At 44.2% G+C, this 26,470-nt stretch overlaps 1 protein-coding gene across 4 annotated transcripts; it reads right to left on the bottom strand.

Moving 5' to 3' along the window:
• Window positions 1-333: 333 nt before the first annotated feature.
• Dctd (dCMP deaminase) lies at window positions 334-24,909 on the bottom strand. Of its 4 annotated transcripts, none has more exons than XM_070016432.1 (7): window positions 24,801-24,909; window positions 23,768-23,977; window positions 22,609-22,723; window positions 22,248-22,383; window positions 3,372-3,488; window positions 1,837-1,933; window positions 334-493 (listed from the first exon to the last, which is right to left on the bottom strand). In XM_070016432.1, exons 3-7 carry the CDS (start codon window positions 22,714-22,716, stop codon window positions 427-429), a joined length of 525 nt encoding a protein of 174 aa, XP_069872533.1. In that variant the 5' UTR covers window positions 22,717-22,723; window positions 23,768-23,977; window positions 24,801-24,909; the 3' UTR covers window positions 334-426. The 4 variants fall into 4 exon arrangements, with proteins under 4 accessions (XP_069872533.1, XP_069872535.1, XP_069872534.1 ...); XM_070016434.1 differs by having other exon boundaries at window positions 23,851-23,977; XM_070016433.1 differs by having other exon boundaries at window positions 23,855-23,977.
• Between the last annotated feature and the right edge of the window lie 1,561 nt (window positions 24,910-26,470).

Genomic DNA, 26,470 nt, shown 5'->3' with positions numbered 1-26,470 from the left:
GTCATTCGGGCTTGATTTTCTTTTTTTCCAAGGCCACTACATGCTATGCTTCATTTGGGCCAGATGTTCACATCAGCATGTCTGCTCATCCCCGCTAAGAACCAACTATTATTTACATGAGGAGTGACTACTGAAACCTAGTGGACAGCAGAGCCACCAGCCTCCCAGCCAGACGCATCATGAAGGAGGGGACACCCGAGATCCAGCCCCACAGCACAGGCCCTCATTTTCAATCCTAAATCAATAAACAGATGTGGACTGCATGCCATGAGAGGGTCCGAAGAGAGACTTGAGGCTGTGTCCTCTTTAGATGTCTACTTGGGCTGCACTGGCTATTAAAAAGTTATGTGCAACTTCCAGATGAAAGACATCAGCAACATCTTAGAGGAAAGTCCCAATTCCTGAAGATAAAACTCACTGAGGCTTCTAACTCTTCTGGCTGTTAATTGAATCAAAGTCAATGACAATCTTGTTGCACTTCGGTGAGAATTTCCTAAACATGAAAAAACAAAATGCATAAAGATATCATCCAATAAGTCATTAAAGCAATTTTGTTGACTTTGATTGAAGATGTATTTTTTTGTGCAGAAAGAAAAAATGTCCTGGGATTCACTTGATACTTTATCTTTACAGAAGCCAATTATAAGTGTACCACACTGAGAGGAACATGGACCTGAAAACAGTAAGACAAAAAAAGATGCATGGGGTAGCTTGGTTTATATGTTCTTCGGCAATCTGAGTTCATGAATTATCCGGGAGTCAAAGCATTTCTAACAAGTTAGCTGCACAACATGGTATCTGATTACTTGTTTTCCCACCAGAGTTATCACATTTTCTAGGAAATTTTTTCTGCCAACTTGGAGTTGCTCAAAGCAAAAGATAGTAAATTTTATTTTACTTCTTACACACACAAGAAAAAAGAAACTAGCTTTAGTAAGAAATAATCTTTAAGATGCATGTTCTAAAAGTACAAATGTAAACTAAACCCTCCTTATTTTTGTGCTCATTGTTTACCAATTAGTTCTACAACAATGACAGTGAAGATAGATATTTGGGGCTAAACATAGTCTTTTAAATAAAAATCAGACAGTCAGAGAGTCATGTACATAACTAGGATTTAAAATTTCACAAAGCACAATAAGGTAGCTCAAGAGATTCACTGCAAAAAAAAAAAAAAAAAAAAAGAGATTCACTGCATATAACCCATCCACCCTAATCATAGTGGACCCAGACAGGTTGGAGTAGGTTCCCTAATATGGAAGTCCTATACTGCTGGCCATGCCAATTTCAAAAGAATTTTCTGGACCAGAGTTGTGGTTCAAGTAGTAGAATACCTGTCTACCAAGTGTGAGACCCTGAGTTCAATACGCATACCACAAAAAAAAAAAGAGAGAAGAAAATATCAAAGAATGTTCTGCCATTGCCATTAATGAAAGGTGATTGATTGTTCTAAAATATTGTTCTAAAAAAGAATTCTTGGTAGCTTAACCTGGCAAACTGCTTTCAACCTAAACTGTCTGTGCCAGAATTTGTTACATTGAAAAATTAATAAAAGTTTGGCATTACCACTTTAAAATGTGTGAAATTTTAAAGTTCATACTATTGGAAGAGTTTAAATCCTGAAAAGCTACTAATATTAAAATATAATCATCAGACAGATAGTTATCAGATGCTTCTGTCACCACCCTTAAAAATCTACCACTAGATTTCTAGCATCTTCTTCCATCGTATCTCCAAGCACATTGCCAAGTCAGACATCACTAGGAAAAACTAGATATCAAACAAGATCTCATGTGTTCCTCCATCAGCCACTGCCCCCAAGTTCTCTGGCCTCACCTGAACTTAACCCCGGCCATCTCAAACATGAGCCTTGCAGCTCTTGTCTCATCACTGTCATGGTATTTATCAGACATGAAAATCACTTCTTTTATACCTAAAAGGTAACAACAAAAGTCCCATTAGTACAAGCACATACAGATACAAGAGAAGACCAACAGGAACAGATGGAGACCTTGTAGCATCTATGATTAATTACCTTTTCCAAGTGAACTTGCAGACAATGTCCAGTTGCTGAAATATATATATATATACACACACACACACACACACACACACACACACACACACAAACACACACATATGCATGTATAATCTGCCATTTTCTAATACAGTAGAGGCAGCCTTTATGGATTTTTTTAAACAAATGCAAAGTAAAAACATCAGGCAGACAAGTCTGATCCAATTAACAAATCTCCCTTATTGCAGGTAAGCAAATATTCTTTATTCACCGGCAACTACTCTGAAGCCAAGAGGCTGATGAGGAGGCAGTGGAGGGTACTGGCCAATTCAGGGATTAGAATCCCTGGGCTTCCAAGAATGGCTCCGTACACATCAATGCAGCCCAGCTTTGTGCAGGAAAATCTGCTTCTTTTTCCTCATCTCACAGGCAGGCATAATCCGAGAGAATTCTTAAGACTCTGCACTAAAGGCTGCTCCTCTACCAGCTTCAGAAAGGGTAAGAAAGCTGGCCACATGGTGCCTCTCTACCCAGTGCATACACCTGCTACCTCTGTGGACAGCACAGGGAATATCCAAAGGATGGAGAATCAGCAACAGCATGGGAGCCTCAGTGTTCCTTAACGTGGCTCTGATTCACTATCAGCAGACTTCTTCTGTTCTGAGATTCATGGGGTTCCTGATAAACAGTCCCTTTAACCCACACATCTGGCTAAACATGCTAAGTCTTTAAATCTCAAGCTGAGAGCTTTATGGAGATAAAGTGTAGCTGAATCTGAGATGTGACAGCTTGAAAAAGGTGAAATATTCAGAATACAATGTGGTAAAATCATGGAAACAGTAATATAAGAAAAATGTAGGCTTGTAGTACCATTTGAGTCTCATGACATTTATATGCAAAGATATGCTTAGGTCCTCAGATATCTACCATGTATTAGATACAAATTAAAATTTGATATACAGATTCCCAGCTGACCTTGTTTCTGACAAAAGTTCATTCCCCTCCCTCCCCCTTAATCTGTGCACAATATGTCAGAGAACGGTAAATTGACAGTAATTATATGCAATGCCTGTTTAGGTTGGTTTTGGTTTTTGTTGTTGTTGTTGTTTTGGCAGCTCGCAGCTTAAAAAGTTGCAAACTAAATTAAAAACATGCTAAGAATCACAGAGGATGCAATTAGTCTGGGGATACCTGGCACCACTCAAAAACAAAACACAGGAAATATCTTGCAACGCTGATAGTGCAATTAATTTAGATCTACACAATAACAATTTAAGATCCAGCACCTCTGCAAGGAGCTGCTGATGAGCAGGTAGCAATGCAAATGTGACGACTGAAAAGACCTGGCTCCTACCTGCCTGGATGATGAGTTTAGCACATTCATTACATGGGAACAGAGCAACATAGATAGTACAGCCCTTCACGTCCGCCGAGTTCTTGTTCATGATGGCATTCAGCTCAGCGTGACACACTGTGGGTTCGGAAGAGGAAGAAAAACTTAGACTGCAGCTCGTGAAGAATTTACTAAGTGTTAAACATCCCATTCCCCCCTCTGAAATAACATATAACAGACTCAATAAAAATAAATTGATTAGAAACAGCAAGAACTGAAAGTAGCAAATGAGGGGCTGGTGATTAGCAGGGAAATCTGCTCGCTGCGGCAGCCCTCAGTCTGGAAGCACCTACAGCAGCCAGGGAGGGCTTAGGTCAAGTGCCCTCGCCCACCCTAAGCAGAGCAATAGCTCACCGCTCCATAAGACCCTGGGGTATTGAATTGCCCACATAAAATGGCTCATTTGTGTGTTGATATGCACACACAGGGACATTCAGTATGGCCATTAAGAGGGCAGGGAGCAATAAGACAAGAGAACCAAGAAGTGAAACTGAGCATTCCAATGCTGAGGGACTCATTTTATCTCATCGTTCTCAGCCACAGACCCACAAGAAAAAAAAAAAAAAAAAAAAAAAGAATGTCAGCAGACAGCCATTTGTCTTAGGTAAGAGAAACATTCATCCACTTAAGGCAACGTTCTTTGTATACCAACCCATTCCTCTAATGATCCTGAAGTGAGCGCCCAGTGTCATCCCAAGTTCAAGGTCAAAAAGAATGCTTTTCTCTCCCCCCACACCTGTCAAACTGGTCCCTAGAGGTGTTCCCAAATTTGTCATTATCTGTGCTCCATACCTGGTGAGCATGATGGTCTGGGGTGCTGTCTAAGCCTGGCTATTTTAACAGACTGTCTGGGTGATTCAAATGTGCAGGCGAGTTTAGGAAGCACTGCCTTAATGGATTCCCTGGTGTCCCTAGCACACACCATGCATGCCAGTGGTAAGTCTTGGTTGAATAAATTCATGAGTGAAAGTCATATAAAACTCCTACAACAGACATATGGGGACCTTCAAGGAGCTTTTCTACCCTCTTCAGCTACTAGCCTTCTATAGATAACATCTCTTTTGGAGTTTTAGGCCTCAAATGAATAGTGGACTAAACTCATGGCCCTGTATATTTCAGTCACATCTTGTTCAGTTAATTCACATTGAGAATCTCTTCTGGGTCACACAGAGAATGGCCCCAACTCACCTTCCTCTGACAGCCTCCTGTTTTGGAGAAGGAGCTACAACTACCCCTGTGAGCGCATGTCCTATAGATTGTCAGTGTTGCAGCAGAGCTGACCTGGAGCTCTCTCAGAAAATGAGTGCTTATGTCCTCATTTTAGGAGTCTCCAGTTTCAGAGAGGCCTTGGCCATCAGTGAGAATGAAGAGTTTCTGGTAGCACAGGGCAATTTAAAGAAATAAGCTGACAGTAACAGATGCTGGTGTGGATGTGGGCCAAAAGGAACCCTAGTATACTGTTGGTGGGAATGTATACTTGTTCAACCTCTCTGGAAATCAGTATGGAGGTTCCTCAAAAAACTAAACATAAGCCTGGTACCAGTGGCTGTAATCCTAGCTACTCAGAAGACTGATCTGAGAATCACTGTTCGAAACCAGCCTGCACAGGAAAGTTTGTGAGACTCTTATCTTCAATTAACCACCACAAAAGCTGGAAGTGGAGCTTGGCTCAAGTTGAAGAGCTCTAGCCTTGAACAAAAAGCTCAGGGACAGCACCCAAGCCCTGAGTTCAAGCACTAGGACTGGCACAGAATAAACAAACAAACAACAAAAAAAAAACCTAAATATAAAACTACCCTATAATCCAGCAATTCCATTCTTGGGCATTTGTCCAAAAGATTACAAAATAGGATATAGTAAAGCCACCAACACAATCATGTTCACTGCAGCACTACTGACCACAGCCAAGGTACGGAATCAGCCCAGATGCCCCTCAAACAGTTCAAGAAAATGTGGTATATGTACACAATGGAATTTTACTCATCCATTAGAAAGAATGATACTGCATCATTTACAAAGAAATGGAAGGTCTAGAAAAACTCACGTTAAATGAAGTCAAGCCAAGAGAGACAAAGGATACATGTTTTCTTTCATATGTGTAAGCTAGAATTAATTTATAAATATATAAGTAAACACTTTGGGATGGTATACAAGAGTACACAAATGTATTAACTGAAAGATGGTAGATTCAAAGGAAGAACTCAAAAATTCCTCACACTTCAACAAAATAAATATCAGCATACGGGTCCTTGAGAGGGGAGGAAAGCATCATGGGAGAGGGGAGGAAGGTGTCAATGGGAAAAGAGGGTAGACAAATGAAGAGAGGAAGGGAGATGCGAATGCAATCACAAAATTCAATGCATATCCTACAGATTTATGAAAAATGAGGGCAGTTTGGGAGAGATGGGAGAATGATGAAAAGGATGACATCAGTCACGATTCATTGTATTCATAAACTGCTTTGTTTATTGGCAACTCCTTTGTACAACTACTTACAGATAATAAAAAAAGTATTAAAAAAAAAAAAAAAGCGAAGCCTTATCAGATCCCAGTCCTACTGTGGCTAGTCCTCTCTGTGCACTAAGGAACCTGTGACCCGCCCCCTGAGGCTCACTGACCTAATGAACCGCTAGGCCAGCCAAACAGAAATGCCCAGGATGGGGTAGCATGGACACGTGAGCAGCACTGGCCACCAGGAGACTATTGGTCACTTTCTCCTCCTACTGACCAAAAGGTTCAGAAGCTGGCATTAACACTGCTCAGTGGTTAAAAAAAAAAAAAAAACAATTAGATGTAATTGTTTCTTTTATTTCCCCCTTGAGGGCAGAGCCCAGCCTTCTAGGTTCTTTTTAACCTCCCCAGAGTCTAATGGGATGCCAAGAACATAATGGGTGTAAAGTATTTATTGAGTAAATAAAGGAGAAAATGCAGAATCTAATTATTGATGGTGACATTGGGAAATATCAAAAGTCCTTTTAAATTCAAATATCAAAAATAGGCTTTCCCATTAATAAATATTTTTTGATGGTGCTGGTATTAAGATTCAGAACTGGAACCTCGAAATGTGTTGTGAAATACTATTACGTTATCTCCTTTGTAAGAGGTGTCATGGTGACTAGCAGCTACCTTTGTGTAATTCATCTGAGGCAGACTGGGGCAAATTTAACATTATAGGTCTGGATACAGCAGTAAAAAATTATCATATGGAATAGATTCCCTTGGGTCTTGAGCAGTGTCTGATGTGCTTGTATAAAGATGGTTTACAGAAGATATAGGATTATAAGCAAACTTTCTCTCAATTAAAAAAGAAATCACAGGATTAAAAAATACATGCAGGAAGCTGAAGTTCAAGGATCAAGGTTTGAGGCTAGGCTGGGCAAGGAAATCTATGAGACTCTTATCATCAATGAATCACCAAAACCCCAGAAGTAAAGCTGTGGCTCAAGTGGTAGAATGCTAGCCTTGAGCCCTTAGTGCAAGCCCCAGGACAGGCACAGACAGGCACAGACACAGACAGACACACACTGACACAGACACACTGAAACAGACACACACACAGACACACACAGACACACAGACACACAGACACACAGACACACACACAGACACACACACAGACACATACAGACACACACACACACACAGACACACAGACACACAGACACACAGACAGACACACAGACACACACAGACACACACACACACACACACAGACACACACACACACACACACACACACACACACACACACACACACACACACACACACACACACACACACACACACACACACACACACACACACACACACACACACACACCTTGCTAAAAGACAATAAAGGTATGTTCTGAGCAACAGAAGTGCACCACTGCTTCCTCCCCAGAGCTCCTTGGTCCCTCAAGGTCTGACTGATTAAAAACGGCTTCCTGACCAGGCCTGTGTGGGGTGCAGAGGAAAACCCTCAACCCAGTGGCACTCTGAACCCCCCATCAGGATCTGCTTACCTCACTCCCACCTGGAGGCTATTAATGGCCTACCCTGAAATAATGCCTTCACCTCTGTGGCCTGGCATGTTCTTCTCAGGCCCAAGTCCCCCTAATATATAGTGTGCTCCGGTCTTCAGCTGCCCTCCGGAACCTCCATGGAGGCCCCTTTCATTGTTCCATCTAATAAATGATCACCTCAGGCCCAGGCCCCCATACACTTCTTAAAGAGGAAAATGGGTACAGCATTGGTGGCTCATGCCTGTAATCTTAGCTACTCAGGAGGCGGAGATCTGAGGATCTCAGTTGAAAGCCGCCAGTCCAGGCAGGAAAGTCCGTGAGACTCTCCAATTAACCCACCAGAAAACCAGAAGTGGCTCTGTGGTTCAAGTGGTAGAGCATTATCCTTGAGCACAAAGAAGCTTAGAGAGCAGTGCCCAGACCCTGAGTTCAAGCCCCTCAACCGACAAAAAGGAAAATGGGCTCATCACAGGTCAGTCAGAGTGGACTGTGTGAGTTCATACTTGGACTGGCATCTACACCAATCAAATAATAAATAGGTATCCACTTCAGACCATAAAGAATGCTCCGAATCTCTGTGTCTGGACTATGCCGAGCCTTACCAGTGCCAAGCACCTCTCCTCTTTGCCTGCTCCCCCTGGTGGGTAACCTGCCAACAGCACTCAGCACCAGCATCCAAGGCCCAGTCTGTCACTGAGAAGGACTACGACCTTCAGTGTGCTTTTACACGTCAAGATGAACAACAGCATGAAGAGAATTTACTCCCAAGGAATTAGATGTTAAGTCATTTTTAAGATAGCAAGTAGTATCTATTTGGGGCTTTTTCTTAATGTTTCCAGTTCCAGTCCATTCCCAGGACAGTCAGTTCTCTGTAAGACAAGTTGCATTTACAAACCCCAGCTCGCTCCTGCCAGGTCTGACAGCACTACGTTTCCTTGGTCCTTAAACAAGTGCACTTAGTCCTTGTTCTGTACAGTTCAGATGCTCAGCATGTTAAGTCTCTTTTCCTCTTTTCAAAGTTGTCATTCCAGCAACTGCTAATCACTTTTTAAAGTAATTGTCTCACAATGCACACCAGTGGCTCAAACCTATAATAATAGCGCCTTGGGAGGCTGAGACCAAAGGGATCACAAGTTAAGGTCAACTGGGCAGAATAGCTCATGTGATTCCATCACATGATCCATCAGGTGATACCTATACCCATTCACTTTAAGAATTCATCAATTCATAGTCTCTGAGACCAGACATATTTTGTAAAACCCTGAAATCAACATTTCTAATCCTAGTTTTCTACCTGTTCCTGGGGCTTCTCTGTACCTTTTCCCACCACAATAAATATTCCACATATATTTGACAAACTAAATAATAAATTTATCTCTAGTACTAACACCTTATCAAGTTACTAAAAAACTATACCAAGAGCCAAAATATACGTGGAAAAAAGAAGCCAAAGTTTGGTTCTGTTAGCTGTAAGCCCCATTTTGTACATGTATAGCTGGAAGAAAAGTATTTAAAAGATGCATTGTGTTTATAAAGCATTCATAAGACATTTTAAATTAAAAAAGAATGAATTTTCCAACTATTTACCTAGACTTACATATCTACAGCTAAGCAATAAGCAAGAGAAATTTCCAAATAATACCTGTATTTGATAAGCACAAAAAGTGACACAAAACCCTTTAATTATTCCCCACATTGTTTAAAAGGAAAAGAATCAAAGGCGGAAAATACCAGATTAATGCTTATAAATTCTTGATTGCCAGAAGAGAACCTCTGTTTCAGGTAATTATAAGACAATTCATACACTCTGGTCTTTTCTTCTCTTCCTTCTTCTTTTTTTTTTTTTTTTTTTTTTTGTCCTATTACTGTCAGAATTCAAAACTACATTAACCTTGGACCACTGAGAAGAAATTGTATAATTAGAAAACTGTATTTTTCAAATTCTCTCTTACTGGGGCTTGATTAATCCTTACTGTCTCATGTAGGCAGTGCTTTAGAAGTTTGACAAATGAACAGGATATATTCCGTCCTTCACTATGTGGAATAGATTTTCAACATTTTATAGGTTTGACTTCCATCTCATTTAATATAAGATGAGTACAATACTTATTTTAGACATGAGTATTAAGGTTAGTCAAATAGGTTTAAAAACAAAAACACCTGAGCAGTGCTAAACATATTCTAAGTGTTACACAAAAATAACTTACTCGGGGCTGGGATGTAGCTCAGTGGCAAAGTGCTTGCCTAGCAAGTGCAACGTCCTGGGTTCGATCCCCAGTACCAAAAAAGAAAAGACAAAAAAATAATAATAACTTAGTGTTCATGCTATCACTCCACCCTTAAGTGATCTTCTAACAGGAAACACCAGGGCATCAGATAAGATGGGCACAGAAAATTTAAGTTCTGTTTCAGTTAGAGAAATTCAAGCATGTTTAAAAGTATTCATCTTCAGTGGTACAAGATTCTTTTTGTGTATATGCCAGTACTGTGGCTTGAACTCAGGGCCTCAGTACTATTCCTTAGCTTTTTGGCCCAAGGCTGGTGCTCAGTTACCACATGAGCCACAGCTCTGCTTCCAGCTTTTGGGGTGGTTAACTGAAGGTAAGAGTCTCGTGAACTTTCCTGCCTTGGCTGGCTTTGAATCAGGATCCTCAGATAACAGCCTCCCAAGTAGCTAGGATTACAGGCAGGAGCCACAGACGCCCAGCAAAGAAAACAACTTCTTAGGCCTGAGGAGAATTCTGAAAAGATCAGCAACCTGGTGGGCAGCTCTTCCTAGGGTCAGGTGTAGAAAGCAGACACAGTTCACCTGTGGCCACGCAAAACATCCTTCTGCCTCCTGCCACCCCTCCAGACTAGACTGTTCAACTTGAGGACCGCTGGGGTCACCCAGAAAACAAGAGTCAGGCTCAGCTCACAGCCTGTTTCCCATCATCGATTCTTCCTTGCAGTTCTCACTCTGCAATTAATAACTGACATGAACTGGGATACTCAAACCAAAACTGAGGTGCACATTGTTTTTAAAGAACTCGAGGTTACTTTAGAAGAGATCCTGCCTCTATTGTGGTGGCCAAGTTTGTTGTCATTACTTCTCCAAATGAAAACTGAAGTGACTTCACCTCTGGAGTTCCACAGCTGTGGGTCACAAAGTCTGGTCTCATGTCTGGGAGCGTGGGTGCTCATCCCAGCCCTCGCTGCCAGACTCACACCGGGGCAAACTTCAGCGGAGGGGTGGGACCCACACTTGTTCCTCTACAAGACTCATTTAGGGAACTGCTTTACACCTTCTGAAACTAAAATGGAATTTTAACTACTTATTTCTTAATTATTGAAAGATACCCTGACAGGGTCTCATATGTCACTGTCAGCCTCCGAAGTACCTATCCTTCAAGTCAATAATTTAATAACAGACTCATCTCTAAATGTAAGCCCCCAAACCTACTACTACCCCAAGAAGTCTTTCCCCCCGCCGCCCCCCGCCCCACCACCAAAGGTTATAAAGTATTCACTTTCATGACTACCCCAAAATGCAAAAGAGACATTTCTAGAATGTGGTCCCAAACAATGTCACTCTTGGCCTCATCTACCCCTGCACAGAGTTTTCTCTATGTGTACAGCAGCAGGCTGATTAACTGTCAGAGCTCTCAAATGATCTGAAATATATGGGAGCTTGGGGAAGGGAGAGACAACTTGGAAACGGGTAATCACATTACTTCTCTAAGACAACTGGACCAAGGAGGCCCCACTGGCTACATCTCACTCTTCTTGTCCTCTGCTCCCCATTCTCTCCCAAGCCCATGCCCCTTCCCTTCTTCTGTACCCACTTATGAGAGCTTTACAGAGTCCCTCTCTATCGCCAGTCCTACGCCCCATTCTATCCCCATGATACTAGGCTACCACAGAAGCAGAGACAAGTTTAACTCTCATCAGACCCTTCCTGTGTACATTCTGGTCAGTTCTGGCTGTAAATACTGAGCATCCAAGCCAAGTTCCCAGCTAGGAACTGGATGCCAGGGTTCGAGGAACACAGTCTCCACAGAGTTCACACCCTCAGGGCCAGAAGACGCCCAGGCACAGAAACAACCAGAGGATTAAACAAAAGCTACCAGCACGACAGAAGCAGGACTACGGAAGTGTTGAGAAAATTCAGCACGTGAGGGGTTAAGTGCACTGTGTACAAGTAGATAGGGGAGGTAGTTTTGTTTCTGTGGGGGGAAAAATGTATTTGGATTACAAATGCCTTTTCAGAACAAAGGAGGCTGAACTCAGGGATTTGCCTGCATGAAGGTAAAGCACGTTCAAGCCCAAGCCTCTCTCTGCTACAAACCAGAATAATATGCTCCCTTCCCATGCTCGGGGTTACAGGAAGAGCACAGGAAGGGACCAGGTGGGGAAAAGCCTTCTGAAAGAGAAAGACTTATGCAAATGAAGCCTTTGTTTCTACCAGTCAGAAGGAGACTTGTTTCCTGAGACAGGACAGCCTCAGCCCTACTCCGGGGAGGTGGGGGCCAGGGTCAGGGTCTTCCTGAGCAGAAATGACTGGTGACAGCACCAATCCACTCTGTGCACATCGAATGGAGACCCTAGTGCCCCGCCCCATGCAGTTACTCAGGAGATGGAGTAAGTAGCCTCAACCTTCCTGGCACGAAGGGGCACTCAACTGTGCGTGAAAAGCAAAGCAGGAAATAAAGAGATAATGCAGAGAAACCGAGGCCCATACCTGGGAAACGTCTAGTCATCTCTTACCAGCCTGGGCCAGAGACGAGGGATCTGTTGGAAGAAAAGGACGGTGGCATGGGAGACCAGGCCAGGTCTGAGCCAAAGGGATGAGCCACTCACTCAGAAGGCCGCTGAGTCCTGGGTGAAGCAGCAGAGTCCCTACAAACAGCGGGCCCAGGCCTTGCTGTGCACCGCGTGAGCTTCCTGGGTCCATCTGCTCTTTTCTGCCTTTTCTCTTCCACACTGCATCCCCCACCTCCAAGTCCTTGGACCTTCGGTGTCTTTCAGCCTCAGCCTGTTGACCACTGAAATGGAGAGAATGGATACCCCCCTCTCCTCGCACCCCTGAACCCTCTGAGAGACTAGAATCTATTAAGAACACAGTGTGTAAAACCCATTTGGAAAACAAACACTGCTACTTCCTACCCTCTCCACACTGCCCACCTGAGGCTTGGCAGTCCGGGGCTGCACCGACCAGCCTGACCACAGAAAAATTATCCATCTCTTTTCCTTCTCCCCTGCTCTGCTCCCTGTTGCCTGCCCCCCTTCCTTACTGCTTCCTGCTAAAGCTGCTGGCCAGAACTCATGGCACCCAGGGGAGCCACTTAGCCCCAATGGTAGTGCTTAGGGCTAAAGACGTTTCTGACTGTGGTGTTTCCATTATTGATAATAAAGCCCCCAGAACTCTAATTACACTGCTTCCCTATGTGCTAAGGGCACACAATCAGGTCAGGAGGAGGGGGCCGTGAAAATAACTGCATTTCATCCATGGCTGAGCCGGGCCGCCTCCCTTCCTACTGCTCATGTGAGTACATGGGTGATGCTTAAAAGCTTCTGAGAAACGGAGCACTAATCATCCTTCCGTAGTGTTCTGGCATAAATATATACCACAAGGCTTAAAAGCTCCCTGAACCCCCATGGTCATGGTTTTTAGAGGGTAAAGTGGGATTGTGCGCTGGAGTTCTGGAGTCAGGATCCATCTGTGGGTGCTAATTAATTCCAGCTCCACAAGGCTGGCCTCAAGCAACTCACTGTAGGGAAGAAGGGGACTCGATGATCTAACTAGGGGTACACTTGACACTGCCCTACTTCCTAGGAATTCTCCAAGCCCACAGCTCCACCTCCTCCCACCCCCATGACTCACTCTTCTAGCTGGTAACCTCCCTCCAACCTCACAGCCGTCCATCCTCTCCCACCTGCGACTCCAGGAACACGGTGTCTGCTGTCACTCTCCATTCCCTACTTCTCTGTTCCTAGTGTCCCTCTTCCTGTTACAAACCAGGGTGCCGGTGCCGGGGAGGCTACTTCTGCTCACATCCACAAACATGTTGCCTCTTTCTCCCTTCCTTGATTCCTATCATTCTATGGAATGAGACCACTGACTCCCATGTCTCAGGCAAAAACAGTATCAAACCCAGCAAACAAAAATGCCCAAGAAGCTAAAAGCAAATTTTCCCATCCCGCACACAATATGAAGCTTTTTCCTGGCCCCATCTCCTTTCTGCTCCAGAAACCACATCTAAACCACGTTCTGTTCTTCCTTCAACTGGCTGCACTTGGGCTCCCAATCCCACCACTATGTTGAAACTGCTCTCGGGAACATCGACAACCACCTCCATGTTAAACTCCAGAGGCATGCTTAGTTTTCTTAAAGTATCTTGGACACACTACGCCATGGCCCCTTACTCCTTAAACCACTGTTTCCTCAGCCCCTGACGGCACAGACCTGCTCTGCAGGTCTAATCTCAGAGGTGAGGGCAGGGCTGCTTCCTGCCTTTATACACACTACCTTTACACCTCTCTTCCATGAGGCAACCAACTGCCCACCATGCTTACACTGACATTGCAGGCCTGGAGTTCTCCTCTGCTCCCACACTCACCTGCCTGCCCACACCGTTTCTGGATGCTTTCACAACCATCTCAATCTTTCTGATAGGATTACATCTTTCTGATCTTCAATTTCAGATAGAACTGCTTGAGGGTGGCGGGGTCCAACTTCTCTCCCTTACCCCACATCACCCCATTCTCTTGGTGTTTCCTTCATATTATGCATCAAGCCACTTTTCTCTGATCCAGCACTACTAACCCCCCAAGGCCTCTTCCCTAGTCTACTGCAATCACCTCACAGATGGGCTCCCACTCACTCTTGCCCCTGAACATGAATTTCATATAATACCTGTCATAGTCCATTTGGGCTGTCCAAATACCACACACTGGTAGCTTCTAAACAGCAGAAACCCATGTTCCACAGTTCTGGATGCCTGGTAGTCCAAGACTGAGCTCCAGCAGATTCAGTTCCTCTTCCTAGGTCACCCACAGTTCTGTGTGTCCTCCACACAGTACCAGGTACCTAGCTCCCTTAGGGACTCTTTCTTACAAGTCCACTCATCCTACCCATGAGGGCTTTGTTAATGACCTTGTGATCTAATCATACTTCAACACCATCACTTTGGGTGAAGTGTTCTAACATGAACTCAGTTCACAGGAACATAGCTAAAGTTATCTTTTTAATCCAAACTCCTTAACCTACAAGGCCCACAACCTCACCTCGTCACTCCATCCTTCACTCACTAAGCCTGGGCAAATTCTGACCTTGGCACACATAATGATTGCTCCAAGAGTGTTCCCACCTTGGGGCCTGGCCCTCTGCTCAGAATACTCTCACCCCCAAATACCAACTTGCCCATCTTTACCTCATGAACTCATTGGATCCTTCAAATTTCAACTTAAAAGTCACTTCCCAGAAAGGAGTATTTGACAAATATCTGTTGATTTTACTAATTGTCAACCTCTTCCACAATCAGTCTACAAACTCCCTAAAAAGAGTCCAGACCAGACCATGAACCTTGCACTGAGGACGGCAGTGTCTGGCGCCTAATATATAGCACAGGTGCCCTGGATTTTTGAATGAATGAGAATAGGTGTGAAAGTACTAAAAAAAAAAAAAAAAAAGACAACCAAAAACACAACAGCCAATCCCTTACAAAATACAGTTATAATCTCTCAAAGTAAGCCGACTCAAGAGAACACTCTCATCACCAACCGACAACTCCAACTGGGAAGAGAACTGTGACTCATTAGTATTTATTTCAACTCCTACAGTGATAACTCACTTGCAGAAGGAAAAAAAAAAAACGACAAAAGAGGAATTCTGCTTCCCTCTTTTCACCTAAACTCAAAAAATTAATGGCATTTTGAGCAAAGTCTTTTAATTGCAGAATTTAAAAATTCATGCTCAGTTATCATATTCAATATTTTAAATTTACAATGGCATCTATCATTTGAAAGAAGCACAGAGATAAAATTTACACCTCTGCTAATTACCTAGCACCAGCCCTTGAGCCAGCGCAGAACGGAAGCCTGTATGCCTCCTCTGCTTTAACTCCCTCGTGTCCATCAATATCCTGCCTTTATCACAGGACTTCCCAATGCCAGGCAAGTATCTGGGTCTCATTAAATACATCGAGTTGCTTCACTCACAAAAGAATTTTTAAAGTTCTTTTCTTTTGGTCTTAGATTAACCTCTCCTTAAGATGTTCTCATATGTTCACAGGTCCTTGGCACTTGGTTACTGGAATTCTTCCTCTATTGTTATCCAATCTTTCTTCCCGTGTCTTTTAATCTCAGGTTTGTGGAGTAACCTTTTTACTTTTTAAGCATTCTCTCTTATTTGTTTGTGCATACGCTTCAGCCCATTTCTGGTCATCACCTTTTAAAACCACTACCTTAAATTTTTATTTCAAACTTCTATGTGGCAAATTGACCTCAAAAATCACATTTTTACCAAAAAAAAAAAAAAAAAAGAGGCATATGCAGGTATGTTCTCTAGGGATAAGTATTTTAGCTGTTCCTATGACTGCTCTTTAGAACAGGGGGTTATTCTGTTACTACCCAATCGTTTGTAGATATTCATAGTAAAACCACCATTAATGCTTTAAAATATAATTAGCCTTGTATCTATAAAAATACATATTTATTTGATAAAAGTTAAATCAATTAGCAAAAAAAAAAGCTATTCTTTCCTGAAGACTGTTTATAAACAATCATAACCTAAAGTGAAATGTTCTTAACTCAAGCTGGTTAATTTTAGGGGGTGTGAAAAAGGACTCAAACATATACCACTGAGTTCCTGCTAATCTAAAACACCATACAATCAAACCTGGCTTGCCCTTCATTCATAAAAATAATCTACTTAATTTCTTTTCTGAACAAGTGCTTAAAGGTTTTCCATTGATTCCATTACCTAGTTTGTACAAAAGTCCCTAATTAGACCTGCTGTCAGGCCACAACTTCTAGATGGCCAGGTTGGGAAGAACTCACAGGAAGCTAGAAGTGAAATTAAATTCTGCAAAAAAGAAACAGCAAGTCATCAAATCCACAGACCTGCCTAACAAAACCAGAGGGCATTCCATTTCAACAGGCTGAAAGAACAAATTTGATCTTAATTACTAAGAAGCTCTTACAACTTGTGAGGAAGTCACAGCTTAAGAAGGATCAGCCTCCTAACTTCTTGATAAATTAGTTTCTCAAGACTAACCTTTTGGATGCCAAAGAAATACATCACAGGCCTGGCAGTCAGGAAAATGTCAGTGTTCGAGGGGGTACAGTAAATGGCTAAGTAATCACTAAAATGACACCTATGCATGCTTAATGATATGCTAAGTGTGAAAAATAAAGATTACATTTAAATACTGATTTAAAGAAGAACTGTCACATGCCAGCCAAAGTATTTTCAGTGGCCATGTTGATCTCCTGCCTTAATTAAATTCCAGGCTTTTCTGCATTGTTTCCTTCCCAGCATCATCTCCTTTTTAGGATATGCAAAATACATATTGAAAAACACATATATATATCGTTGCAAAAATAGGAAAAAATTCTAGAAAGGGTCCATGTCCCTACTTCCTTTTTTTTTTCCCCTCTTCTTCTTCTTTTTTTTTTTTTTTTTTGCCAGTCCTGGACCTTGAACGCTGGGCCTGGGCACTGTCTCTAAGCTCCTTTTTGCTTAAGAATCTACCACTTGAGCCACAGCACCACTTCCAGTATTCTGGTGGTTAACTGGAGTTAAGAGTCTCATGGACTTTCCTGCCTGGGCTGACTTTGAACCATGATCCTCAGATCTCAGTCTCCTGAGTAGCTAGGATTACAGTTGTGAGCCACCGCTGCCCAGCTACTTCCTGCTTTTTCTGTGATTAATTGGAGACAACAATCTCACTGACTTTCCAGCGAAGGCTGGCTTTGAACCTCAATCCTCAGATCACAGTCTCCTAAGTAGCAAGGATTAGGGGTGTGAGCCACCGGAGCCCATCCTTACTTCTGCACAATACATTCAGAGTCACTACTATTGACTCTAGAAATAGCAATACCATTCACTCCAGAAACAGCTCCCTATAGTGAGCATGTGATGATGGGGGAGACACATCAACCCCTGCCTTCTTGATAGCTGAAGATGGAAAGAGGAAGCCAAATCAACAGGCATGCCATGCACCAAGCCCATCGCCAAGAGAAAACAGCAAGGCCACAAATCTAGGACAGTGTGATGAGGTGAAGGTGCACTGTTCAAAATTCTCTGAAGGCTGGGAAGGTGGCTCAGTGGTAGAAGCTTGCCTTGCATGAAGCCCTGGGTTCAATTCCTCAATACCACATAAACACAAAAAGCCGGAAGTGGCACTGTAGCTCAAGTGGTAGAGTGCTATCCTTGAGCAAAAGAAGCTTAGGGACAGTGCCCAGGCCCTGAGTTCAAGCGCCAGGACTAGGGGTGGGGGCGGGGGGTGGGGAGGGAAGAGGCGGGAGAAAGAAACAAAATTCTCTGAAGCTTAACAATGCAGAGAAGTTGATTCTACTCTGACTCTGCAGTCTATAAAGTGTATCATCAAAACTGATTACCGCAACTCAAGGAAGGAGCCTTATCTGAATTACTGAGTGTATTTTACCTCCATTTTATAAAATTGGTATTTTGATTAAATGTGATTCACCGTAATGAATTTCACAAAGAAGAAACCAAAAATGTCAACTGAATACTTACTTCATCATGAATTTAGCAAACCCACCTCCTCATAAAAAATACAAGCCTTCCATAGTCTTTTGATAAGGCAAATTAGATACACTAGCTGCTTCCTGGCTTTTAATTGCCATTCATCTGAAAAGGTCTCACTGTAACAACACCACCTCCTTCCTGCCACTGCGACTCTCTTTGCACTGTCTTTTGGATTTTTTTTTTTTTCAGGGAAAAAACACGAACTAGAAGCAGTTTCTTTTGCAGGGAGAATTTTCATTTTCCATTATTAATATTTCATTATAATCAAATAGTTTCATGAAGTTTTGATCCTAAGGCTGAAAGAACAAAAACACCCTTTACAAAAAAATTCCTCTCCAGAGACACAGCCTAGAAAAAAGCTCTGTCTTCCGATTACAAGGATTTTGTGCTTTCCTCCTCCCCACAAGTGCCAATCAAGCCAAATGACATCAAGCTTACAGAATTCATCAAGTAGAATTAAATTGTAGGTTATTTAGTAAACTCAAATTTACATGGGCTTCATGGTCCCTGGCTTAATCACTTTGGGCTGCTATAACAAAGCACTGTATTTCTCCTGTTTAGTTATGGAGGCTGAAGTCCAAGATCCAAGTATCAGGATGTGGGGTTCTGATGAGGGCCCTCTGGTAGGTTTACAAATTGCAGTCTTCTCCTTTTCTCCTCAATTGGTGAACAGCAAGTACTTTCTGGAGTCTCTGTTCTCTGGGGTCCTTCCTATAAGGCACTAATTCCAGGGGCTCTACCTTCTTCATGTCCTAATTACCTTCCACAAGCCCCATCTCCAAACACCATCACCTTGGGACCAGGGTTTTTAGATGAATTTTAGGGTGAATGGGGACACAAACATTTAGTTCATTGCACTCTCTTTTGAAGGAATGTTAAAGTAAGTTGTGCACAAGTGGCTTTCTAATGCTAGGCACAGGCCACCTCTCACAGCTGACCTCTTCATCTCTGAGGAATTATTGCATCTGACCTGCCGTCTACTGAAATGCAAACTAAGATCAGCATTTCAGAAAAGCTGAATTCCTGTGCCCCCAAGGAGAAACGCAGATTGGCATAGCAGACAGAGCACTCAGGAGATGCCCCGATGTATATTGGGATGTATGTAGTGAGGAATTACCAAGAGCCTAGCATGGTCCACGGCTGAATAAATGCTATGTCTACCATGTCAAACCCTTTCCAAGCACATATAAACTAATAAAGGTGGAACCCATGTATGAATGATAGGAAGTAATTTTTTGTCATCATGGATTTTCTTACTCAAAAGATACCTGGTTTTTGTTTGTTTGTTTTTTAACAATAGGGTCCTCTTTATTTAAAAGTGTCTACACTTTAGGTAGTCTCTAAAAGTCCTTCACAGGGATTGGCACACAACCTACGACCCGATCCTTCTTCATATGGCAATCTAGTCACCACTAACATAAATAGAAAGAGGGCTATGTCTAAGCGATTCTAGAGAGTATCAACTTATTTTTTAATTGATCTTTAACATCTTCAAACAGAAGCAAAAAAAAAAAAATCACATTACAGTTTAGTTATCACTAAGCATTTCTACCACATGCCAGCCAATCCACATAATTACTTCACTCTTGTCTGAAAGGTCTTGAGAAATAGAGTTGAGTGTATAGTACACACAATCACCATTACTTACATTGAGAGCCCATCTTTATGTGCATTAGAAACACCTTTTTAAAGATCATTTAATACCTACTGCAACTTTTATGGTACATCAAATTACAAACTTACTACTATGAAAGAAAACTGTATCTTCTAACATAGCTACATGAACAATGAATAATAGATTAAGTGAAGGCAAAGACCTCTACAATCCTAGAGATAGCCTATGGATAATTAAAAAAAAAAAAAAAAAGTAATGCAGGCAGACAGTCAGTGCTCCGCAACTCAGCAGCCATTCAGTCATTAACAATCAGTGCAGCCTGACTCATGCCTGTAACCCTACCTATTCATGTGGCTGAGATCTGAGGATAGACATTTGAAGCCAGCCTGGGCAGGAAACTGTGAAGCTCTCATCTCCAATGAACTTCCAAAAAGCCAGAACTGGTGCTGTGGTTCAAGTGGTAGACTACTAGCCTTGAGCAAAAAAACTCATGGGCATATGCAGTAGGAAGTCTTCGCTTCTCCACCACTGTTATAAATCCCCTGGGGTGCACAGTGAGCTGCTTAGTAACCACAGAGGGTCTCTCTACCACGGTCCATCCACTAGCATCTTTCGCAACTAGCCTGAGTGGGAAAGACTGACATCTCTTAAGAATTCCTCTATATTGGAGTTCAGCACCAAGACTAATATTTCACTGTCTTGACTCAGTGAAATATTGACCGCAGCAGTCATACATTTCAATGCAGATCTTTAAGTTATCGACCCTTTTGCTTTTCCCTGTTTTTATATGGGACATTGAACTGCACAGTGAAAAATTATTTTTGCATAGACCTGAAAACAACTCATCATTTCCCTACTTTCTTCCCATCAAAAGCTTACAGAATCAAAACCAGAATGACAAAAAGTTGCTAAAATATGGAAGCAAATTCTTCACATAACCACTACTGTCAGCTATAAAGCTCTGTCGGAGAAGACACTTTTACGTTCTCCCAATTCTGATCCTGCTCTTCCAACTCCGACCAGAGAGAGTAAAGTTAAATTGACTCTTTATTAAATCCCCTTAATCACAGAACTATTTTTTTTATACCCTGAAAACCCTGAATGCTTTGTAGTTGGCCCTCATTGCTCAATTCATTCTCTACTTCCAAGCGTCTTTCTTCTTTCTCATTCAAACATGGAGGATTTGCCCTAAAGCAGTTTAGAAAAAATGACAGAACTTATTTAACATGATTAAGAACAAGAACATTATTTTTTTAATGCATAAATTACACTAAACGGAGACTTGGAATTCTTCATTAAAAAAAAAACTATCAAGGAGCTAGGCGCTGGTGGCTCATGACTGTAATCCTAGCTACTCAGGAGGCTGAGATCTGAAGACTGAGGTTCGAAATCAGCCTAGGTAGGAAAGTCTATGAGACTTTTATCTCCAATAATCACCTAAAAACTAGAAGTGGAGCTGTGACTCAAAGTAGTAGAGCACTAGCCTTGACAGTATCCAGGCCCTGAGTTCAAGCCCCATGACCAAACAAAACAAAAACAAAAACAAAAAACTACCAGAGTCAACAAAGGTGGTCTCTGAACTTGGTATCTATAAGATATAATCTATTCCACTTCAATGACCTTATCTACTTTTTCTTCCAAAGCCATTCTGTTCATTTTCAGGCCTAAGTACAGAGTCTAACATGTTGGAAAATTAGCACCCAACATAGGTGGACCCAATTTGCCTCTTTCATGGTATGAACTACATCTCCTGTAGGAAACAAAAGTGAAGCTGTAGCAGATAAGGTCGAAAGCAATTTCCCCTGGGACCCAGACAATAACGTTCTAAGAAGCATCCTTCTCTAATTCTAAGGGGATTTGTATCCTGTCAACCAAGCCAAAAGGCTCCACTTCCATCTTTCTGGGGTGCGGGACTGCAGAAGTCCCTGTGACCGGAAGAAGGACCATCTCATCCATCTCCTGGCATCCAACTCACAGTCTAGTCTCTGCTTCCCAGAGAGAAGGACACAGGTGTCCTCACCAGGCAGAGGGTCTGGAGGCAGCCTGCTTCTCCTGACAGCAAAGCCCCAGGCAGTGCTTAGAAAGCTGACCCTATTTCCCAGGAGTAAAGAAACAACCTGCAGAGCCACCGTATGTGTCCCCCAGCTGTCTCTGCAAGGGACTGAAGTCTCCCATCAAAGCTCTGGTGCCCACAGGCTGGCAGGCCATCAATGAAGTGTACTAGGTCCCTACAGGCAGTGGAGCTCCAGACCTCAGAGCCAGGTTGCATTACCACTACTGTGCTTCTACTGCTTGCCCTCTTTGAACCTTAAGGGATGGGGATGGGAAACTGGAGTCTTCCAATGGGACTTGTCTTCTTATTAGCTGCTCATGACTGAAAAGGAAGGCAATTCCTCCAGATTTTTGAGTCAAACACCTGGCCAGGTTCTTTCACTAGAAAGTATGGAATGTAAATGCACCTTACCATAAGGGTATTTGGTATCCAACTTATTCTCCGCTGTCCTACTCCAAGGCAACTGGTCATCGCTGCACCCATTGGGCATTCCATTGTACCCTATCCCAACGATCTTATTTTCAGCATTCACAATGCAGGCTCCAACCTACAGGGAGACAGAGACGAAGGCTGGGTGACTCCAAATAGGTGAACTGCCATGAGGGCAGGGATGGGGAGACAATGAAGTGGGGCAGGAAAATGTAAGCACATGACCACAGCACCAAGGATAACAGGTTTGCATTTTTTAAAGTTGATAACTGCTCCTTTTGTAAAATCTGCTCATGTGTGGACATGCATTTATGAGTCTGAAACATTCTCCTCTGAAACTCACCTGGGAATTTGGATCTTTGCTTCTCTGTGCTGACAAAAAGGCCACCGCCATGAAATACTCGGGCCACTCCAAATAGTCATCCCGTTTTTTGCAGGAAACTTCGCTCATGTTGAGTCTAGAAAAGGAAAAAAGAAAAACACCATATAATGTTGTGACAAAAAAATAAAAACAACAGACATATTTTAACTTTTTGTGTATGTGCCGGTCCTGGGACTTGAACTGAGAGACTAGGAACTGTCTTTAAGCTCTACCAACTTCTGGGGTTTAATGGTTAATTGGAGATAAGAGTCTCACAAACTTTCCTGCTTGGGCTAGCTTTGAACCACAATCCTCAGATCTCAGTCTCCTGTACAACTAGGATTACAGGCGTGAGCCACTACTGTCCCCCACATTATGACATTTTGATCCACTTTTCAACTCAATCCAACCACTCCAATCTCTGGGTCTTTAAACAGAGGTGACTTTGGCTACTATCAGTCAGAAACCCCAGCTCCTACACAATCTCTGATGTTAAGAAAAACATTTAAGTTTGCATTTGAACCTACACCTTCACATTCTCCAATATCTCATCTCCTTACTGCATTTTCCTAAGATGCTTTTCTAAGTTAATATATACAGTTGGGCTATACACCATTCCTACATTCCTTCCACATTGGAGTCTGCATAGGTGGGAGAGCAGAGAACCATTTGTTGGTCACCAAATAGGTTCCTTAAGTTTTTATACTTCAGATTCCTTGTTTATATAGAATAACTTACTCAAGCCTCACTTCTAGCTGAAGTAGGCAGTGACACACATAGAGGCTTTAGGAAACGTGCCCTCAAGTCACACCAGAGTTATCTGTGCCAGGATTTCAAGGGAAACAGCTAAAGGTGCACCGATCCTAACATTAACACACTCATTTGTCTTTTCCCCTTAGCTGTCCCAAGTAGAACAGTTACCAACTCCAGGGACTGCATCAAAGGTTCAGTAACATGGGCTTTCCTGAGGGCAGGCACAGACACTCTACAATAGGAACAGCCCTTGAAGTGAGGCCCACAACTTCAGCTCAGAGGATCCTTAGAAAAGGGATGAAAGGAGGGGAACTCAAGACCATTCAGTTGCTCCTGCCACTGAGAAATCTGGATGCCCATCCTAAAAGAAGAGGAGAATTCCAGAAACCTCCTTTAGGCGGATGCTGTTGAGCCCTGCGGAAGAGCCTGGTAGGATGAGGTGAATAGGTAGACACCAGGAGCCACGGTTACCCACAGATTCTGTTCCCCGAAGTCGGAGTAGCCTGCAGGAAGGGATGTGCTGGATTGGCCTGTTTTTCCCACCAGGTTAAAGAAGAGCTTCCACAACGGCTGTAGGGTGCCAGGTAGTAAGTACCTACTAAACAAAGGGGGAGGAAGGAGGTGTTAAGAAAGGAACACATTATACCAGGCACCAGCGGCTCCCTCCTGTCATCCTAACTACCCAGGAGCCTGAGATCCGAGGATGGCAGTCCAAAGCCAGTCCAGGCAGAAAAATTCCATGAGACTCTTATCTCCAATTAACCACCAGAAAACTGCCAGGGGTGCTGTGGTTCAAAGTGATCGAGGGCTAGCCTTGAGCAAATAAAAAGCTCAGGGACAGGGCCCAGGCCCTGAGTTCAAGCCTCACAACCCACTGTCAATAGAAATAAAAATAAATTAAAATAAAAAAAGTCCTGTGCACAGAAGAGCACAGGATTTAATCACCGCAGGAGCGGGGTGCCAAGCACTGCCAGAGCTGGAGATACCAAGTCCAAACGAGGAAGTCAAATCTGGAGCAGACCGGGGTGACGGTTTCAATGGCTCCAGGGTGGTCAATGGCTCGGGGGGGGGGGGGTGCAGTGGGCCACGGAGGCCGCGGCCTGGGGTGCTGAGAACCAGGCAGATCCAGTAAGGACTGTCACCCCGCTGGAGACACAGGAGGAAATGAGGCTGGGAGCAACGAGACCCGGCCCACGCTCCTCCCAGGCCCGCTCGGCTCGGGTCCCGGATCCGAATCCCAGCACCCAATCCGCACCAAGGGGAAAGCCACGGGCGCTCCGGCCCGGAGCCCGGGCCGCCGGCCGCCCACCCTCCCGCGCCAGCCCCGCGGGCCCACGTGCGGGCTGGGAGAGGAAGGGACGTCCCCTCCGGGGCCGCCGAGCCGGGGCCCCCGGCGGCCCCACGGGGCGCGCGGCGCGTACCCGGCGGCCCGGCTGACGCCCGCCACCCGCCGGGGCCCGATCCGCGGGCCTGCAGGCCGGTGCCCGTCCCCGCCGCCGTCCCGGCCGCCGCCGCCGTCCCGAGCCCGAGAAGGAAGTCGGCGGAGGAGGCGGGGCCGGAAGGGGGCCCGGGCCGGGGCCGGCCGGCGCGCGGGCGGGCCGGCGCGCGCTCGAGGCGGGGGTGTCGGGGCCACCGTCGGGATCGCAGGGGCCCCGCCGCCCCGCCGCGGACCCGGCGCGCTCAGCCCGCCGTGCGGCTCGAGAGTCTCAGCCCCGGGCGCCAGCCCTCCGTTTGGGGTCACCAACAGACCCAGTTTGGGGCGCCAAGGCGCCATGAGGTCGTCTGCTGCCACGCGCGGCCCGCGATCCCGGGCCTGGGCACGGCCTGGATTGGCGCCCCTCGCGGGGACCGTGCTTAGACACGGCCGGGGGTGGGGGTGGGGGTCTCACGTCATCCCCTCCTGAGAGCTAGGCGGGTCTCTTTACAGACAGAGCTACCGTCCAAGTATTTATACCTTACATGCAATATATAATTGTATGTAACATCATTGTATGTCATATAGAATACTGTGAGTATGTGTGCATAAAGGTAATATAGACCTATTACACATACACTAGGCTCTGAACTCTGACCCTCGCCAGTTGCTAGACAGGCCCCCTACGACTTGGTTTTGTTTTGCTGGGCCTGAGGCTTGAACGCAGGGCCTGGGCACTATCCCTGAGCTTTTTGAACTCAGGGCCTGGGCACTATCCCTGAGCTCCTCAGCACAAGCCTAGAGCTCTACCACTTGAGCCACAGCGCCACTTGCAGTTTTCTGGTGGTTAATTGGAGATAGAATCTCATGGACTTTCCTGCTGGGGCTGGATTTGAACTGCAATCCTCAGATCTCAGCCTCCTGAGTAGCCAGGATTACAGGCGTGAGCCACTGGCACCCAGCTTCTTCTATGACTTGGGTCACTCTCCCCTCCCCCCGCCCCCAGCCGTGATTAAATTGCCAGTGACTAAAAGTCCAAAGAATTTGGTGGTGTGCAACTGAAAAGGGTGGGAAGGGAAGAAAACTAACTGGTTGGGCTTCTGGAATGAGCCCTGCAGTGTCCTCCTGGGGACTACTGACCACTGATTACTTTCATCTAGAGGGGTTGTTAGGGTTGGGGTGCTGTACCTAGAGAGAGGCCCAGTACCTGGAAGATGCATTTGCATTTGCGTTTTGCTTGACTGGCTTCACGGTTTCTACTTATTATGTAGAAAGGCCAGAAGTGTTTACTGAAGGCGGACACCCTTTCCCAGCCCCCTGTCTCCACAAGTCCACCACATACTCGTCTTGGTATTACCGGTTGACTACTTCCCAGACCCCATGCCTCTGTTTCCCTATAAGAAGTCACAATCTTTTCTTGGCAGAGGAGGTAGGAGCCACTAGTGGCATCAAAGCCCCATGCAGAGATGGTCCCAGAAGAATCTTACCTGACTTTTGTCCTTTTAATCTGGGTCCCCAATTTCTGAGATATGCAAATATACTCAAAAATATGCCACAGATCAGTCAGAGATAGATAACCCCAGCCTTGTAAATAGAAGACACTAGTCCTGATGAATGCATTGATGGTGTTCATCCTTCTCTGAGACCCGGTTACTGTATTCAGGCATCAGACCCCTG

The sequence above is a fragment of the Dipodomys merriami genome, unplaced genomic scaffold (assembly GCF_024711535.1).
Source record: "Dipodomys merriami isolate MVZ:Mamm:240054 unplaced genomic scaffold, mDipMer1.0.p SCAF_12, whole genome shotgun sequence".
NCBI lineage: Eukaryota > Metazoa > Chordata > Mammalia > Rodentia > Heteromyidae > Dipodomys > Dipodomys merriami.
Note: the sequence above shows the minus strand (reverse complement) of the source record. Positions and strands in the feature narration are given on the sequence as shown.